At 38.6% G+C, this 20,436-nt stretch overlaps 1 protein-coding gene across 40 annotated transcripts in view; it reads right to left on the reverse strand.

Annotated features, from left to right (window-relative positions):
• Positions 1–18,669, reverse strand: part of SLMAP (sarcolemma associated protein) — a 155,112-nt gene extending 136,443 nt beyond the window's left edge. For 31 of the 40 annotated variants that reach the window (XM_037137353.2, XM_053669439.1, XM_037137344.2 and 28 more), the window contains exons 1-2: positions 18,562–18,669; positions 17,064–18,361 (exon numbers count right to left, since the gene is read on the reverse strand). In XM_037137353.2, the coding sequence (XP_036993248.2) occupies positions 17,064–17,261 (198 nt within the window). In that variant the 5' untranslated portion in view covers positions 17,262–18,361; positions 18,562–18,669. The remainder of the gene's footprint in view (positions 1–17,063; positions 18,362–18,561) is intronic. The other 9 variants (XM_053669443.1, XM_053669444.1, XM_037137354.2 and 6 more) reach the window with 1 other exon arrangement.
• Between the last annotated feature and the right edge of the window lie 1,767 nt (positions 18,670–20,436).

Consider the following 20,436-nt stretch of genomic DNA (forward strand, 5'->3'; position numbering starts at 1 on the left):
ATCAAAAAATTGCGGTTCATTTACACAATGGAATACTATGCAGCAGAAAGAAAGAAGGAACTCTTACCCTTCGTGACAGTATGGATGGAACTAGAGAGCATTATGCTAAGTGAAATAAGGCAGGTGGTGAAAGACAAATGCCATACAAGATCTCACCTATAAATGCAACCTAATCAACAAAATAAACAAGCAAGCAAAACTGAATCAGAGACCTGGAAATAAAGAACAAACTGACAAATGACCAGAGAGGGCAGGGGAGGAGGATAACGGGTGAAAGAAGAAGGATCAACTCAAGGAACTTGTATAAAGTACCATGGGTCAATAATGAGGCAGAGGACTGACTGTGGGAGAGGCAGATAGGCAGGGCAGGGGAGGGTAATGGGGCAGGGGGGAAATGGGGACAACGGTAATTGAACAATTAAAAAAAAAAGAAAGTTACTGTGTTGACAATAAAGTTTTAACTACCTACTAAATACTGGCCACTGTACTTTTATTGTAGGGCTGTAAGGCAGCATAAGCAGTTACAGTGGCTTTTAAGGAGATTATAAACTAATTAGGGCCATAATAATTAAAGAACTGAGAAAGTAGAAAATGAAGGGTTATGTTTTGTGATAAACATGATCATATTTCAATATATTAAAAGAAGAGTTAAATCAGTAAGGATTGTGGCAATCAATATCCACGAAGAAAATATTAAACCTTCACTTAATCCTGATTTAGAAAAACAACAAAATCCAGTATTGATCCAAAATATACCCAAACTTAAAATAGCCAACAGATAAAAACCACAAAGTTTGAATTAATGCAAAACTTGCACGTGACAGCAAGAAAAAATGGAACATATAATAAAAGTAACAATGTAAAACATACACAAACATCATATAAATTTTTATTTTATGAGTCTGCACTGCTTAGGGCATACATAACTAAGAGGTACCCAGTTTAACTCTGCAGACAACCAGAAAACTCAAAATTCAAAAGCAAAAGAAAGTTGACAGGTTAGGTGAGATGAATAATACTCTCAGAATATTACAAAAGTCATATGTACGGTACCAGGTAGGTACTAGAATTGTTGTGGGATCACTTCATAAATTATATAATTGTGTAATCACTATGCTGTTTACCTGAAACTAATATAAAATAATACTGAATGTCAAATGTAATTGAAAATTTTATTTTTAAATAGTACATAGTCAAAAAACTGGAGCTATGACGTTGATTCTAGAAATGATAGAGTACTGTCTTCTAGCAAGTCTTTTTTAAAAGTGACTCTACTTTAAAACTTTTAAGTTTTGTTTCTCCAACATTCAGATACTGGCACTCCAAATATTTTGTTTTGGTGAATAATAGTTTGGCAGCAGGACTTAAATATCAGAATAAAATACTTTACATATGAAAAGTAGAGAGTAACAGTTAATCAGCAGAACCACAACAAAGCAGTCACTTCAGAAAATAATTTTCTATTAAAGTCTGTAATTTACTAGCACACCTAAGCATCCATATTGCTATGATGACAAAACTATAATGATAATAAAGATTAGTAAAAGAAACAATAACTTTTAGAAAATAAATACCAAATATTTGAAAGTGCTTTTTAATCACTTTCTCACACATATGCAAATAGTTTACACCTGTTGTTACATGACCTTTCAAAATAGCTGCAGCTAAAACAAAAGTCAAAATTTGGATACAATCTCAAATCAGGTCACTGGCAAGGGGTAAGGGAAACCAATTAAATTCAAGTATAATGCCAATAAACTTTACTGATGCTTACCTACAACTCTGCCTCCACACAAATGGCAATTATGAACGAAAACCTCAGCTTAGAGTACCAATTTAAAAACGCAAGACCAGTACAACCACATAAGTCTTAGGTTTTAAAACATTTTTCTACTGAAATTCTAATGTAGGGTCTATCACTTAACACCTGCCTCTGACTTGGACTTTCACATGCAATATTTTATTCATCATTGTCCTTGTAACTTTCATTTTTCACTGAAAAATTAAATCTATACTTCTGGCAACACCAGAAATATTATTTAAATGAGTTTATTCCATAATTAAAAACAACTGACAAAAAATACCTTAAAATGATGCACACCAGCACAACCTTTTAATATGCTGAAAAAGAAACAATCTTGAAAATAAGAAATTATACTTTGAAACTTACAAATCTTGTCTACTCACTATACTATGAATCAAATATTTATCATTTTCTAATCACTCTATTATGAAACCAGCATATTAAAACAGATGGGTGTTTCATTATCTACTATAGAAACACCAGTTTCATTATTAGGGTTATCTCAATGGATTAAGGGGAGGCGTGGCTTTCCCCAAAGCTGCAAATCCAAGATTCTCACCCACAAGGTTTGTGACATGGTTCCTTAAAGATTTACGGCCTACTGCCCCATCAACCCTCATAGTCTTACTGAAATGAACCTTACTCAGGGTCACCTTTATCATTTAATCTAAACTATTTGACTAATCCAGTAGTGGGGCTGCTTAACATACAACTGCCTCCTGACTATCACTGCAGACTTTCATGCTTTTATGCAGACCTCCCTACACACTAAGGATGCCTATTCCTTTCTACCTTAAATCTTCAAAGTTAAGTACCCCCTCCCAGACAAACAAGCCTTCCCTATCTTAATCAGGTAGAGCTCTTAATTCCAGTTAGAAACTTAATTCTTCCCTAATTGTTTATGGGGGTTAGCTTTTGCTTCCCAATTACACTATAAGCTCTTTATAAAGAACAAAGTAACATCTTAACACCTTCAGCATGCCCCCACGTTGCCTAATATAAATTCTTTGACATGCTTCCTGATTGACTGACTAGAGCCTCATCATAAAACTTATTCAACTCCTACAATTTCAAATCTTCAAGTAAGGCAAGCCAAGTATGCTACTGATTTTTATTGCTTTTAACAGGGAAACTATACAAACCGTGTAATGGACATGGACTATAAGACTATTTGAACTGCTTTTACTTACAACACTCTGACACCATATGTGAGGTGTTTTTTCCAACACCACATGAATTCTCTGGTACGAGCTGGGTGTGATTTGATTTGATACAATTCGATTCCATTCAATTCTGACATTACCTGGAGTTAATGACAGACCCCACAAGTTAAGTGCTCAGTCCCATAAGATTTCCCCCACTGCAGGTGCCAGTCCAAAAGTCCCAGGTTGTCACTGATACTTCCAAAGAACCAGCTATAAACTCAGGTCTGATAGTTCACTAAAATGACTCAGATCTCAGGAAAGTGCATTAGTTACTATTACTGGTTTGTTATAAAGAATACAATTTAGAACGGCCAAATGGAAGAAATGCAAGTGCAAAGTATGAGGGAAGGGGCTTGGAGTTTCCATAACTTCTCTGGGTGAGTCACCCTCCCAGCACGGCAATGTGTTCACCAAACCTGAACTTCCCTGAGTCTCAATGTTCAACAGTTTTCACAGAGCTTATTTTTCAACCTGCCACCACCCCTCTTCCCGGAGTTTGGTAAAAGAGAGTGAAAGTTCCATCCCTCTAATCACTAGGTCTTTCTGGTGTTCAGCCCCATCCTGAAGCTAACTAGGGGTACCCAGACACCAGTCATCTTATTCGCATACAAAAAAACATTATTATCAGAAGTATGAGGAATAAAGGCAGAAAAAAAAAACATTCTTATCACTCCAGAGACTCCAAGAGTTTTAGGAGCTGTGTGCCAGGAACTTGGGACAAAGATCAAATATTTCTTTTTTATTATATCACGCTATTTCTTTAACACATTCTAAAAAGTTTCAAGGTACTAAAGAATTAATTCCCTTTGTTTAGATAACCCCAAAGAGAGATACTGAAAGAAAACTTTTTTAGCAATGAAAAAGGACACATGTGGAAAATAAGTACACAGATTTTACTATGAAGGCACACCAAGTAAAAAATAAAGAAAAATTATAATAGCCAAAAGTTATTGAGTACCTATTCTGTGCCAGGCATTCTCGTACTGCTGTAAGTGAATTATCATTAAATCAATATAATAATCCTATGAGCTTGAATCCCACTATTAGCCTCCTTTTACAGATGAGGAGAACTGAGGCACAGAGATTCCCCAAGGTCACACATCTGGCAAGACGTGGAGCCAGGATTTCAACTCAGGTAGTCAAACTCCAGAGCCTTTAAGCTTTTAGCCACACTGTGTCCCCTAGGTCTCTGTCAGCAGTGTTCAACTACCCCCAAAATCTTGACAGCAGCTCTATTTTTCCCTCCCCAATTTTGTTAATAGCTGGGTTTGCATTTCCCAGAATACATCATTCTCTTTAAGGCTTTTATGCCTTAAGCACATACTGTTCCCTTGGGTCGAAAAACCCAGCCCTTTCTTTAATCCAGTTAGCAAAACCCTACTCACTCTTTAAACAGCTGCTTAAAAACAACTTTCTCTGTGAAGCCCTCTTCATTCCTTCCACATTTTCAGCCCCCAATCCTAGGCGAAGGAATACATCACTCCCTTAGCTCCTTGGAAACTATGATTCACAGATAGCTCTATTGTTGGACTTATTTGTATTATAAGTATATTTTTCAATACTATGTGCCTACTGGATACTATGCTGCACTTCAAGTACAACACTCAGACACTTGTTAAAGACTAGGAATGCATAATGGTCCCAGTTTAAGTTCAAGTATAATTTAAATGAACACTCTCTGCTGGTCAATACATTATTGTTCATTCTAAAAACATTTTATCACACTTTATGTGCCTACATACACAAAAGATTCACCAGTAAGTGAAATTAATATCTTAAGCTTCCCAGGTTCAGACTGAGACTTTTAAACTGTTTATTTCCAACCATTTCTCAACTCCCACATTAAGACTTTGGCACTGCAACTTCTCAATAATTCCCAAATTGTACCTATTAACAAATATTTCAAACGCAATCTTCATTTACTAAATTGGTTAAAACAAAAGCCTAGCCAAGAGTAAGACAATCCACAATAGGAAAATAGTGACAAAAATTAAGTTAAAGGTACTTCAAAAGCTGTTAACCCTACTCACATTTGAACACTCTATACTCTCCCACCTCCTACACCCTAATCTGCTTTCACTAAGCTATTACTCCATCTAACATTTTTTGTAAGAGCTTTTTTGAGGTATAACTCACATACCATACAATTCGCCAATTTAAAATGTATAATTCAGAGTTGTGCAAATATAACAATTTTATAACTTTTTCATCATCCCCAAAAGAAGCCCATACCCCACACCCATCTAGCAGTCACTCCTTGAAGACGATAGATGATAGATTGGAGGAAGGGAAGGAGAAGGAGAAAGGGAGGGAGGGAAGGAGGGAGAGGCTAATGTGGCTGTAGGGGCTATCATATCTGAAATCTGCAAGGCAGGTTAGCATGCTAGAGACAGAGAAGAGTCACTGCTGTAGGTATGAGTTATGATAGCTCTCTGAAGGCAGAATTTCTCCTTCAGGGGAACTTTATCTTTTCTCTTAAGGCATTCAACTAATTGGATGAGGCCCACCACATCCTAGAGGGTAATTGCTTTAATCAAAGTCTACTGATTTAAATGTTAAATCACATTTTAAAAAATACTTTCACAGCAATATCTCCACTGGTATTTAGACAAAAACTGAATACCATAGCCTAGCCAAGCTGACATAAAATTAACTATCATTCCCTGTTACTCCCAGTCCCTGGTAACCAGTAACCACTATCTACTTTCTGACTTTACTGATTTGCCTATCCCACACATTTTGTATAAACAAAATTATACCATATATATCTTTATATGTCTGGCTTCTTTAACTTAGCATAGTATTTTCGAAGTTCACCCATGTTGTAGCATGTATCAGTACTTCATTCCTTTTTACTGCCAAATAATATTTGGCAATATACTATACCATATTTTATTCACCCATTCATCAGCTGATGAACATTTGGGTCATACCTTTTTTTTTTTTTTTTACTATTATGAATAAAGCTGCTATGAACACTCATACAAATTTTTGCATGGACACTGTTTTAATTTATCCTGGGCTTATTATACCTAGGAGTAGAATCATTGGGTTGCATGGTAACTCTGCAATATTCTTTTTTACTATACAAACTTTTTGAAAAATTCAAAACTACAAAATTTGCGTATTCTAAAAAGCATAACTACCATACCTATACTTGTAACATACAACATGATCTAATTTCCTATCCCTGAAGTTTTGAAATGGAAAGAATTTGTAGCTAGAGTGTCTAATAATATAGTTATTGTTTCCATAGCTAAGTAGTTTAAAAAAAAACAAATACAGTCACTTTTCCTCCATTAGATTTACTTATGGGGACATATATATTCCATTTAAAACACAAACTCCATATATACCAAACTTAAAAATTACCCAATGAAAGAAAAAAAAGTACATTTTTCAGTATATTATAGTATCTGAACAATGATACTCCAATATACAGGGTGGGGCAAAAGCAGATTTACAGTTGAGAGTACACAGAGTTTATTCTTATATTACTATTTATTATTTTATTATTTTCCATACAAACAACTGTAAAGCTACTTTTGCTCCACCCTGTATTACACATAAAAAGTTGTTTTTATTCAACTCGTAATATGTTAAGTGATGAGCAAGTACTCTTTGAGGAACTAATCTTCAACTAACACTCTAAACTATTATTACCAAAATATCTCCGTGTTAACAGACAAGGTTTTTATTTCAATGCAATTTTTTTGCTCTATTGTTAACTAACAAATTGGTGATGAGATTAATGACTAAGAGAACTGAGGGAGCAAGCAATAAACAGGTCAGGGGTGTGCATTCTGCAATCAGATGGTTTGACTCCTGACTCCACCACTATCTATGTCATCTATAAACTGAACATAGTAACACTAACCACTTTAAAAGTCTGCTGTGAAACTTAATTGAGATAAAGCACATAACTCTTTAGCACAACACCCAGTGCTCATAAATGATAGCTATTAATGTCACAACAGTCTGGATGCTGCTCAGAACTTAAAACATATTAACACATTTCAGAATAGCTTACCACAATTCACTTGATACTATAAGCTAAAAAGCACATTTAAAAAAATATGTATTTTATTGATTATGCTATTACAGTTGTCCCATTCCACCGCCTTCATTCCCTTCCACTCTGCACACCCCCTCCCACCCACATTTCCCCCCTTTAGTTCATGTCCATGTGTCATAAGTTCTTTAAGTTCTACATTTCCCATACTATTCTTGCCCTCCCCCTATTTTCTACCTACCATCTATGCTACTTATTCTCTGTAACTTTTCCCCCTCTCCTCCTCCCAATCCCCTGTTGCTCAAAGCACATTTTAAATTATGATCTGATTACTTATTTAAACAAAATAAGAACAAAAAACAATGTTTCTTTACCTCCATACCCAAGTGGGTAAATGCACAGAAAAAGTTCTGAAAATCACATAAACTAATAACAACTGTTAATTCTGGAGGAGGGGAAGAGGATGGAAGGTACTTATGTGAAAGAAGATATAATATACACTCCTTATACTTCCCTGTTGCTTGAATTTTTATGAGAATGTATTCCAGTTATCTCTATAAGTAAAAAATAAGAAAAGAAATAACAGCTTAAAATTCCACATTGGAAATTCATTTCTGCTTGGCTAGAACAAGTCAGTAGTTATCAATGCAGATAAAACTACAAGCCTGAAATTATTGATAAAACCTTAATATGAATAAATTTTAAAAAACAAAGTTTCCACCCTGACTAGTGAGGCTCAGTAGGTTGTGTTGTTGGGTTGACAACTCCCACAAACCCAGGGGTTGTCATTTGGGTCCTGGTTGGTGCATGTCTGATTTGCTCGCCAGGTCCCTGGTTGGGTTGGTGCAAATGGCAACCAATCAGTGTTTCTCTTGCACACTGATTTTCCTCTCCCTCCCTTCCCGTCTTAAAGGTGAATAGGTAAGGGGGAAGTGGTGAAGGAAAAATAGAGACAACTGTACTTTAACAATTAAAAAAATGTGAAAAAAATTTTTATAAAAAAAGAAAAAAGGTGAACAGGTAAAAATCTGTACATTTATATATGAAACAAAGTTTCTTATGTCTTTAAATTAAAATCTAACCAAAACTGTATATTTAATAAAGGATAACAGTACTAATCACCAAAAACTTCCATGGGTTCAAATACCTATAAACTTTACTTATTAATCTGTCAGCTATTCTCTTTAAAGGATAAAAAATTTCTCTGGCAAACAAATTTTTCCAAGGCTGTTTCATTCATTTGCATGAATACCCAAATCCAAATCAGTTGCCTGAATGCAAGCCTAAGAAAAAATATATTTATTGCTAGGAGTAGTAGAGATTATGTTTAGCTAACTAAATGCTTGTTAACTCAGAGAACTATTAACTCAGATTCTCTCAGTCTTGGAAAGTCTGTCATATGACAAGCATTTTAGTATGCATCCAAAAAATAATAGCTTAGATTATCTTTCAAGAGAGCAAAAGACATATACATATTTTTAATCCTCACCCAAGGATATGCTTATTGATTTTAGAGAGAGAAGGGAGGGGGATAGAGAGAGGGAGGGAGGGGAGGAGACAGAGACAGAAAAACATTGATCAGCTGCCTCCCACATGTGTCCTGAATCAAACCCACAACCTAGGTATAAGCCCTAATCGAAAGTGGAACCCGCAACATTTTGGTACATGGGATGACACTCCAAACAACTGAGCGATCTAGCCAGGGCAAGAGAGATTTTCATTACAGTGACTGCTCAATACATATCGAGATAGTTCAGAATAAATGCCTAGTAGCTGCCTTTTACTTTTAGAAAAATCTACATTCTGGTTCCAACTCCCATAGTTCCTAATAGGTAACCTTGTACAAAAACCTCTAAACATAACTCTTTTTGGATAAAAGGGAGCCATTCTGTAGCTGCTCTACCTATCTTAGAGTGTTATACAAATCAAGTGAAATAAGGAAGCATTCTATTATAAAATCCTTAAATAAAAGTATTATTTTGCATGAAAACACAGACATATGTAATGGCTCAAAATTACTATCACCAACCACAGATTATCTGATCCTAAAACACTTAGCAAAGTGTCTTACACACTGCAAGTTCTCAGTAAGTAATGATTTATACAAAAAAACTACTTATTGGTAATGGAGTCCATGATCACAAATTAAAAACTCGAATAACCTACTGCCCTTTGACCCTTATCAGGATTCACGGAAATATAAATTGCTCCGCTTTTCACATTTTACTCATTCAAACATTTATGTAGTGCCCATTCCCTCATTCTCAGGAGCTCACATCTGGCAGGGCAACAGTACGTATTTGCATCCTAGTTATTTTGTTTCCTGTGTCTCATAATAAAATAATATACAAAGTTATGATATATAGAGGAAGAAGCAACTAATTCTTTGGGTAGTGGGATTCAGGATCTCAAGGTATGAAGAGGAAAGGTCATTCTGGAAGACAAGACAAAGCTGCAGAAAAGGCACTTGTTCTAGGAACAGTCAACACTGTTATATAGCTACTGCACAGAGTTTGGGGCAAAAGGAAAAAAAGAGTAAGAAGATGAAGCTGAAAAGGAGGAAATGAAAGTCAGATTTTGATGGAGTTCGTATTATTGTGCTAAAAATTAATGGGCAACAACCAAGATTTTTTAAATCACTTTTATTTTTCAATTAAAGTTGACATACAATATTATACTAGTTCCAGGGACATACTCCAGTGATTAGACATTACATAACTTTTTAAATTTACATCCTAATATTTCTTGTACCCATCTGATACCATACATACTTATTAGAATATTATTGACCATATTCCCTATACTGTACTTTATACCCCCATGACTATTCTGGAACTATCAATTTGTACTTCTTAATCCATTCACCTTCTTCACCCAGCCCCCCAACAAACCTCCCATCTGCAACCATCAAAATGTTCTATGTATCTATGAATCTGTTTCTCCTGCATCTTCATTTATTTTACTTTTTAGAATCAACTGTTGATAGGCATGTATTTATTGCCATTCTATTATTCATATTTTTTATCTCTTTTTTCCTTCTTCTTAAAAGGTCTTAAAGAAGACCCAGAACATTTCAGGTAATCAAGTAATACTGGTTTGGTGGTAATAAACTCCTTTAGTTTTTCCTTGTCTGAGAAGCTCTTTCTATATCCTTTGATTCTAAATGATAGCTTTGTTGGGTAATCATGGTTGTCAGTCCTTCCTTTTCATAACTTTGAATAATTCTTTGCCAATCCCTTTGGGCCTGCTAAGCTTCTGTTGAGAAATCAACTGGCAGTCTTATGGGAGCTCCCTTGTAGAAAACTGTTTTAACTAACTGCTTTTCTCTTGCTGCTTTTATGATTCTCTGTCTTTAATCTTTTGCATTATAATTATGATGTGGGTTCATCTTGCTTGGGACTCTGTGCTTTCTGGACTTGTATGTCTATTTCCTTCACCAAATTAGGAAAGTTTTCTTTCATTATTTTTTCAAATAAGTTTTCGATTTCTTGCTCTTCCTCTTCTGCTTCTGGTACTCCTATGATCTGGATTCTGGTACATTTGGAGATGTCCCACAAGCTCCTTATTCTATTCTCATTCTTTTGAATTCTTTTTCCTTCTTGTTGTTCTGATTGAGTGCTTTTTTTCTTCCTTATATTTCAAATTGTTGATTTGAATCTCAGCTTCATCCCCTCCGCTGTTAATTCCCTGTTGACTTTTATTTCACTGAATGCAACATTCATTTCTGCATTGGGTACTTTATGCCATTAAAGTACCCAATGAGTTCCTGCACCATCCTGATAACCATTGTTTTGAAGCCTGCATCTGATATGTTGCTTATCTCCATTTCTTTTAGGTCTTTTCCTGGAGCTTTGATCTGTTCTTTCATCTGGGCCATATTTCTTTGTCTCCTTAATTTAGTAGCCTCTCTGTGTTTGTTTCTGTGTATTAAGTGGAGCTGCTTTGACTCCCTGTGTTAGTAGCATGGCCTACTGTAGGTGAATGTGGCTTCTTTAAATCCTTGGTTGTTGGACTTCCACACACCTCAATTTTCTGGTGAATCTGAGTGATTCTGTTTTGTAGTTGCAATTTTTGCTGTAGTTGTGCTCACAGGTGAAGGGTGTTTACCTATGCCTCCATCTTGGCTGGAAGTCTCTTAATCTGGCATCAGTGGATTCAAGGAAACACAGATGGCTATCCCAAAAAGTAGGAAGTGCACAATGATGGACAATCCAAGCCAAAACCCAAAGGCTGCCACTAGGAAACCTATATAGAGCCTAAGAGAGGTTTTCTTCACCCAAGGTCCATGGGCCCTCAAACTATCTTCAACTGAACATTTTCAATAATTTGTAACTGAAATTTATCATTTCCCTCTATTTCCTTGCATCCAGAACTCATCCATGTGTGAAAATCCTAACCCAAGCAGAGCCAATCTTTTAGAAAATGACATTGGCACTTGAGGAGGGGGTCCATCTCCATCTTTCCCAAAACCTGCCTGCAGCCAGCTGGGTGGTCCAGGCAGTGGTCCCTTACATGTGCCCCATTTAATTATTTTTCATTCCTATTGTGAATCTGGTCTATATCCTTACAAAATGACACACCTAAACTGTTACAAAGCCTCAGAATAGCAGAGTGGTTAAGAGCTTGGATTCTAGGCCCTAGAATCAAGAGTTGGAATACCTCAGTTCAAATCCCAGCTCTACCATTATTAGCTATGTGAACTTGGGCAAGTTAACCTAATCTAAATTTCCTGTGCCTTACTGTCCTCATAGGTTAGTATGGGAAAAATAAACACCTGCCTTGAACACCTATTTAAGGATTAAATTAACATGTAAAGCAGTTAGAACTAGGCATGGTACATAGTACACCATAAGTGTTAGTTAAGCTGTTACTCATTTTTCCTTGTTCCAGGTCTCTACATATTATTGTATCACTCTTATTGGTATGGTTTTGGTATGTCAGTATTCTGCACAGAACTCTCCCTGGCTTTCCATAGCCTATGGGTCCATGTTCTTATTTTGGTAACCAAGGTACTCCACAATCTGGCACCACACTATCTACTCAGCTTCAGTTACCCAACATCTGCTTTACACAAAATAAAAGGAAACAGATATATAAGACAGAGACCCTCTCCTACAAGGTCTGACAACTAATTGTAAAAATAAGGCACAAACATAAAACCATCTCACAGAATGGAATTCACTATAGCTGCTCTCCAAAAGAACTCTACAATGCAAAAAAAAATTTGTTTCCACAGTGTTTGTTTGGAAGATGCCAAACTCATTAAAATTATCTGCTTTTGCCTATTTTATTCCACTCTCATCCCCCCTATTCACATAAAAACAACCCAGAAAGTACTGGAAAGTACTTTTGCTTTACTTGTATTTATCCACCCCTTATTTTAAAGTCCAATGCAAACAACTATCACTCTCTTGCCTTTTGTTTAATGCTATCTTATTTCAATTAACTGTTCTCAAGGCATATAGTCACCCTTTCTAAAATATAATCTTCTAAAAAGAAGAAATAACAATTTCTTACAAGTTCTTTCCATTGCCTTCCCCCTCACCATGCCCTCCACTAAAATAGATCATGCTGGAACAGGTGCTCAAAAGTATGTGTTGAATTTAAGTAAAAAGGTGAAACTGGAAGTAAACAACAACAACTACTACTACAATAAGACTGAAAATAGACTTCATACTGTGTCAACCCCTAGACTACCAGCTACTCAGAAAGCCTCAAATCAGGGGCAGCCATCCAAATCATAAAGAGGTTGTCCACTCACTATCCACTTTGTAACCAGCCCATGGATAGATTTGCTTTTCAGTGGTACATTAAGTCAATAGAAGGATTAATAACCATTCTATTATCTACTAACTTGAAAAGCTTAACCTCCACAAAGGATGATACGCAGGGCCAGCATCCAAGCAGGGCATAACATCCAACTACTATATCCCTAGTAGTTAGGGATCCAACTACTACATCCCTAAATAGATAATTTAGGAAAGCTTATTAAAGTCCACTTCATGGCAAACCTGTCACTGTTGCTCTGGCAGGGTAGCTCAGTTGGCTGGAGCATCAATCCAATACACCAAGGTTGCCAGTTCAGTCCCCAGTCAGGGCACTCACAAAGGGAGATCCAAAAAATCCAGAATTATCTTCCAGCGGGCAGGCCTCTGGCAACACAGGCTTCCCCCTGCTAGGTAAGTGTTATAGGAACCTATCTGTTTCAGTGGACCAGCTGGCATTGTTCTGAGAGGCTGCATTTGTCTTCAGTGAATTTTTTTTCGAAGAGTCTTTCAGCATGTTCACCCATTTCATGATGGGTGATTTATGAGCACACCAGTACACACCTTCCTGAGTGTTCAGCAGTTTTTGACCAAAAATGGCATGACCCCTATGCCTTGCCCTCCCTACTAAGTTGATCTTGCCCCAGCAACTCTTTTTTTGTTTCCCAGACTAAAAAAGTCTTCAAAGGGAAATGTTTTACAAATGTGGAAAAGGAGAACAAAAAATGGCAGAAGCACTAAAAGGCATCAAAATCAATGAGTTCAAAAACTGCTTTAAGCAGTGGAAAAAAAAACCCTCAATAGGTGTACTGCATCAAATGGGAAGTACTTGGAAGGTGACTGAAGTTTAAACGTGTACGAATAAATGTACAATTTTTTTATAAATAAATTCCTGGGTTTTGGGGATCCCCCATCCTACAAGAATCAACCAAGGAATGCATAAACAAGTGGAATAACAAATTGATGTTTCTCCCTCCCTCCCCAACTCACTCACTCTTTCTCAAAAAAAAAAAAAAAAAAAAAAAGTCACCCTACAATATGCAGATTTTAAGTACCATAACACATTCCATGAACTTAGCATTAAAAAGTGTCACCTGGCCCTGACCAAAGTGACTCAGTTGGTTGGGTGCTATTCCACAAGATAAAAGGCTGCCAGTTCAATTCCTGGTCAGGGCACATGCCTGGGTTGCATGTTCAGTCCCCGCCTGAGGCATGAGTGAGAGGCAACCATTGAGTTTTTCTCTTACACACTGATATTTCTCTCCCTTCCCCACTTCTCTAAAAAGAAATAAAATATTTTTTAAAGTGTCACCTACATTCCATGTGGAAAATTTTCTATAATGAACAATCCTTAAATAATCAGAAAGTTTCAAATGTTTATTATTTCTTCCACATTTTAATGGGCCTCCCATAATGGCCAGTGCAGGACACAGGATCACAAATGAAATCAACCAAAGGGCATATTACCCCAACTTGCCACCTCCCAGGTAAAGTGCAAATTTGGACAAAGCTTTCAACTTCGTATGTTCTAATTTTAAAAATTACTTCTACATATGCCATCACATGAAAAAATATTTCTCATACCTTCCTTAAGACTCTACAGCACTACAACAAATTGCAAAAAGCTTCCTAGAAGGTTCCTTTCCCCCTGACCTCACCCTCCCTCCCTAAGTACTGAGCTCTTAATAAGGCCCAGGAAAGGGTGCTAAGTGATTTACATAATTATCTCAATTCTCAAAACAAAAGTAAGTACCATTATTGTCCCCAGAAGAGAAAAACTGAGGTTTATAGATGTTTGGGGGAAAAAAGTTGCCTGAGGAGATGCTTACAGAAGGAGGGGATTCTTGAGTTGTACAAAAGAATTTGCTGGGAATGGCCCAGGGACTTTTGTTGTCAGACCATTACAGCAGAAATCCTCAAACTGGTAATTTCACAGAGAAAACAATAAATAATATTTGCTCAAACTGTAAGTTTTCTTTGGAACTGTGTACCTCACAATATCTGGCACATAACAGATGCTCAATAAGAACTGGTCTGTTTGATTTTAAATTCTAAATAGTTAACTCCTAAACTAATTTGATCACATGGCAAAATCTGACAGGTTATTTGTTTTAACTAGATTAGGTGGTACAATAGCCAATAATTATATCTACACCTAAAGTACTGAGTGTCCTCATATTCTGAGTATTTGACTAATAAAGCAGAAATAAGAAGGAAAATAGCACAATAAGTTGGGCACCTTATCAAGATGTTTTTCTAGTAACAAATTCCACTTAAAATTTTAACAAGCCACCACAATTTATACAATAAACATTCACTATTGATCTGGTCTTGGTCATCGTAAAATACCCTATTGTGGGGGTTTTAGTATAACCATGAAAAGGAATGTACACGTAATCACTGTTCGGCAAATAAGCAAAAGAAAAAAATCTGAATCTCCTTTGAGTACTGAATCAAAGTAAAAAATGTGCATTTCCAGAGTATGTACTTTAAGCAAACCTGTAATCTGATTAAGCTGGACTGTAACTATTGCCCAGGGATATAAACAGACAAAAGTGTAAAAATGGTTGAGTTAAGGCACTATAGCAGATAAATGATGTTTGAATCTGACTGATGGAAAGACGAGTTCTATGAATATTCACTTTAAATTATTATGGGTAATCTATGAAATCTTTCAGGCAACCAAACTTTAGTTTCCAGGGAAGGCAAAAAAGTGTTCACAGGTAAATGAGCATGTGGTGTTATACAGAAAAATATACTTTTCTTTTTTTGTAACACTTTTTTAAAAGACTCTATTTATTTATTTTTAGAGATAGGGGAAAGGAGGGAGAGAAACATCAATGTGTGGTTGCCTCTGTGTGCCCCCCACTGGGGACCTGGCCCTCAACCCAGGCATGTGCCCTAGACTGGGAATCAAACCAGCGACACTTTGGTTCACAGGCCAGCACTCAATCCACTGAGTCACACCAGCCAGGCCAAAAAACATACTTTTCATTTCTCATCCTACACACAGAATAGGATAAACGTATTATGCAAGCACACAGCACTTGGGCAATCTTTTCCTCCTTTCTTTGAAAAATTATTTATATAATAATTCTTTAATTCAGTAGCAACAGAGCATTACTTTCTTCCTTTTGAGGCTCAGGTTTCTTTCTTTTTTTTTTTTAAACACTACTCTTGAAGATTTAAATTCTTCTTTTAAAAAGACTTAATTATTTAACTCAAAAAGAGGGAGCAAAAGTCAGGAGGTGAAATCTGAGATATTCTTATTAGTCTTACATAACTTGCTCTAAATTGGAATTGATTCCATAGCTCAACTGAAACCCGAGGTTTAAGCACAAAGATGAGCTCTTTAGCATATTCTTCACACACATAAAGTTTTAAAAATTGAAAGGGTCTTTATTTTTTCCTTGTATTCTTAAAAATATAAGCACCCACACATGTAGAGTAAATCAGAGTGCCAAAATAAAAATGGTAAAATGGTCACACTTAAAATAAACAGCACTAAATTCCTCCTTGTGCAGCTAGGTAATGCAATAATTGATAGAGCTGAATATAATCAGAAAATAAATTAATTTCCTAACACTGATTTTTAAATAGCACCTCTAAGTATGCATGGAGTACTTTTAATAAGTGCTGCAGGCAACATCAAAAAGTGATTTCCAAAAGTATGTTCACTCAATTTGCAAACAAAACTCTGAAAGTCAGTTATTCATGCCTAATTAAATTGGCTTTGATAATTGTAAATCACTCCTTCATGGGTATATTATATATGTATCAAATCTTTCAACTTTACACAAACGATAGCCTTTACTATACAGGCCCTGATTTGAACTCAACTAAAAGCTACGTGTTAACTACATCTCACCAGACACTTGAGACCCTGTGTAATAATGACCATGGATTCCCCGTATTGCTTTGGGAACTGCTGCTTGCTTAATCAAACTCTGAACTGCAAATTCACCTTTATAAACAGACTGAAAGCAAGAAGCCGAGCTTTACTAGTTTTTCTAAACGAATTAGGGTTTGGGATTTCATTGGGAATGACCACATTATCAAGCTGCCATCGCCCTTCCGAGACATTTAATTACAATACCTTCTCTGTTTCCCATTCAACCACCTCAATTAAATTTCCACTGGAACCAGACACACAAAAAGTTGATTCCGTGGCCTTGCTGGAAGTCTGCTCTAGGTGCAAACCCTGGGATCCCGCATACTTAATGCAAAAAGAGTAAAGGGAAACAAAAAGTAATTTTTAAACAATGTAGTCACTTTACCTTGCCCGTCTTGTGATCAAACCAGACGAGAGCATGGTTCCTTGACAGCACTTTGCAATCAAAGGTAGCATTATTCTGCGCAGGTCGACAGCGGGCCACGGAGCGGCCAATCTTAATGGGCTCGTCCAGGTAGACATGACGCTCCTGAAACGGGTGCGAGTTCGGGCGGCAAGTGAAGATGGCCAAGGCTGACGGCATCGAGGACAGACTGGGGGGTGTCTCTCCTACCAAGGGACAAAGAGGAGTTCCACCGGATCCGGACTGCCCTTCACAAGCCTATACCCCTGTCCCCCCCAAAATTTTATATTAAAACAAACTGCGCATTGTCTAAGCATAACCAGTGAACATCAACAACTCTTCACTTGAGTGGGAAGACAAGCCAGTACAAGCCCCATCACCTTCTTTAAAACCCAGCAGCGCCCTAATCACAAAAAGTCTCCAACTGGCAGCTTTCAGTCCATCTTCTTCCGTGGGAAGAAAAGGCTCAAACATCGGGCAGCTTCAGCCAAGAAAACTCCTGGAAGACAGTTTGGGAACTGGAGGTATCCAAACAGATGAGTCACACACCAATTCTTGTGTTTTGCTTGGGATCGCGGCCGCTTTTCCCCCCTCGGTGGCGGAAATGTTGCAGCACTGCAGCATGAAGGAAGGGTCGGTTCGACCCGGCCAGGAAGGTCCCTTCGGAGCGAAGGGAGGTGTAGCCCGCAGCCACCACCGGTCCTCTAGGGCCTCAGAGGCGGAAGGGTCATAAGGGTCCGGGGGGGTCTAGACCGCCAGCGGGACAGTCTGCATTGCCCCAGAAGCGCGGAGGCCGCCGGGAGGTGGCACGGGATCTTCGGCTGGCACAAGCCGAGGCGGCGGTGACTGGGGTCCTTGGCACGGGGCGCAGAGACCCGCGGGGGCGCGGGGAGCGGGGGAGTAGGGATTCCCGGGCACCTGGCGGGCGTGCCCGCGACCAGGGCGGGGATCCGGCTCCGCAGGCCGGTGCTGAACGAGCTTAGGCGCGACCCCGGCGAGACTCGGGGGTCTTCGCCCGCAAGAAGTTGATCCCTGGACGCCTGGGCTCTTGGCTACTGGTCAGCACACCGGCCGCCTCTTCTCAGGGTCGCCCCAGCGAGGGTCGCATCTCAGGGACAGCAGCCCCAGCTCCAGGCGGACGGAGAGGTGGGGGAGGGAGGCTGGCCGGGAGGTTCGGGGAGAGGCCTGGAGGCCCCGGGCTGAGCCCGCCCCAGCCTCCACCACTCTCGGCGGGTGGGACACGCTCAAGCTGTGCCAGGCGAGGCAGGAAACTTTCCGACCTGGTAGAGAAACACCAAAACAAACGGCCGTCAAGCGCCGGTGCCCGCGCCTGCCTCAGCTCTCGACCCCCTCAGCCCGCCCCCCTCCAGCCCTCACTACTGGCCGCCAACTCCGCTGATCTCTCCGCCGACCGGTTGCGGAGATTTGAAGTCCGGACGCCAGGAGAGGTCCAGTTTCCCCTGCCGCCGCCTCAGCTTACCTTGCCAGCACCAGCCGCCATAGTGACTCTGACTGAAACCTACCGGGTGCACAGGCACGGGAACGCGCACCCTTCAAGGGTCCTCCTAACCCCTTTCCCGCACCGTAGTGCGGGGACGTCACGTGATCGACGCCATGGAAACCATGATGGTCTAGGGCAGAAAAAAGGGCAAGCTAATTTTTAACTCTGGACGCCATCTTACTTAAGGGCCGGAAGCTTCAAAAGACGGGGCAAAGCTCTATGACCATGTTGGTTCAGGGCAAGAAAGAATTTGACCCAGGTTTATGAAACGCGTAAACTTCCTACTTTACCGTGTTGGTAGGAAGGCACCAACCTGCACTCAATTTATTCACTGTAACCCTCGTTGAAAAAAACAATGAGCAAAGAGAACACACCCGTCCAAAGGAGATGTTATTAATTTTACCTGTGGGCGGTACAGTTTTCCCACAGCTGCCTTAGGATTAAGAAACCAATTTCCCACAAGTCCTAGGATTTGTGCGTGAGAGAGTCCATTCTTCCCTGCTAAAGTCTTCCCATTGTGTATCGTGTGCTGAGAAAAACTTTTCTTAGTCCTTGCATTCTGTTTTGTTGACCTCTCTTCTCAATAGACTTATCATTTTACCCCAAGGTTCCAACGCAGATTTTTACCCCAGGAAGAGTGTGACTTAAGTTTAAAATCATGTTCCTACCGTGGCTAGTGTGACTCAGTGGATTGGGTGCTGACCTGCAAACTGAGGGGTCACCAGTTCTATCCCCAATCAGGGCACATGCCTGGGTTGCACAGGCCAGGTCCCCAGTTGGCAGTGTGCAAGAGTCAACCACACGTGGATGTTTCTCTCCTTCTCTTTCTCATTCCCTTCCCCTCTGTCTAAAAATAAATAAGTAAAACCTTAAAAAATTTAAATTTAAAATAAAATAAAGTCATATTCCTTCCAGAGAGAGGTCTGGAAATTTTCCAATATGAAAAAAAGGAGTATTTCCCCCACTCATTATATTAAGGTTGATGAGATGTCATATGATCTCAAAAAGAAAAAACTGCAAAGTCTTGAAGAAAATTTCCAGAAAAGATGATGGAAAAAAGTCGTACTCACTTAGAATCACTGGTGGCGTCATCAAATTCCTGTGACAACAGACTTCACCACAGTCACCTTGAGCAAGTTTCCAAACCTTTTCAAGCCTGGTTTTCTAATCCATAACATGAAGATAATTCATAACTCACCTGTTATTATGAGAATTCAGGTAATTATTATCCATGTTACTCAATAAAGTGTAGCTAGTCTTCATTCCAGTATTAATATATAGGGCTTTGGCCCTGTCCTAAATTTTGTGCTGGCCCCTAGAGACATTTAGGTGAACAAAACCTCAAATCCTTCCTTCTGAGAGCACACCTGGATATTGTGGGATAAGGATGAGGGTATGGGGGATGACAAACTCAGAGATTACTTTGATGTAATCAGGGCTAAAAGATGGAGGCGAGCATGTGATGCTGAAGAAATCAAGGAGCAGCTCTCGGTGGGGGTAACTAAACTGAAGGAAGAAAGGCAGAAAAACCCCAGTAAATATGATATTTACTGAATTTTCATACTCATAAATTTTCAGAAATAAGAAATAGCAAGAAAAAGAGCAAAGCTATTTGAAACAACAAACCAATGTGCCTGACACCTACTAGTGACTCAAAAAATATTTGATACATGAATGAAAATTACATACTGTTCCTCATTACTACAGGAGAAAGGAGGAATAGCATAAAGTAAGTCTGGAGGGAAGAATACGTGCTAGGTTATAAAGAACTTGCATACTTTTCTAAGACTCTTCACTAATTCAGGAAATATGTATTAAATTACTACTGTGTTCAACATACTTTATTCTAAAGAA

The sequence above is a fragment of the Artibeus jamaicensis genome, unplaced genomic scaffold, assembly GCF_021234435.1.
Source record: "Artibeus jamaicensis isolate MK-2021 breed Jamaican fruit bat unplaced genomic scaffold, CSHL_Jam_final contig_519, whole genome shotgun sequence".
In the NCBI taxonomy this organism is placed as follows: domain Eukaryota; kingdom Metazoa; phylum Chordata; class Mammalia; order Chiroptera; family Phyllostomidae; genus Artibeus; species Artibeus jamaicensis.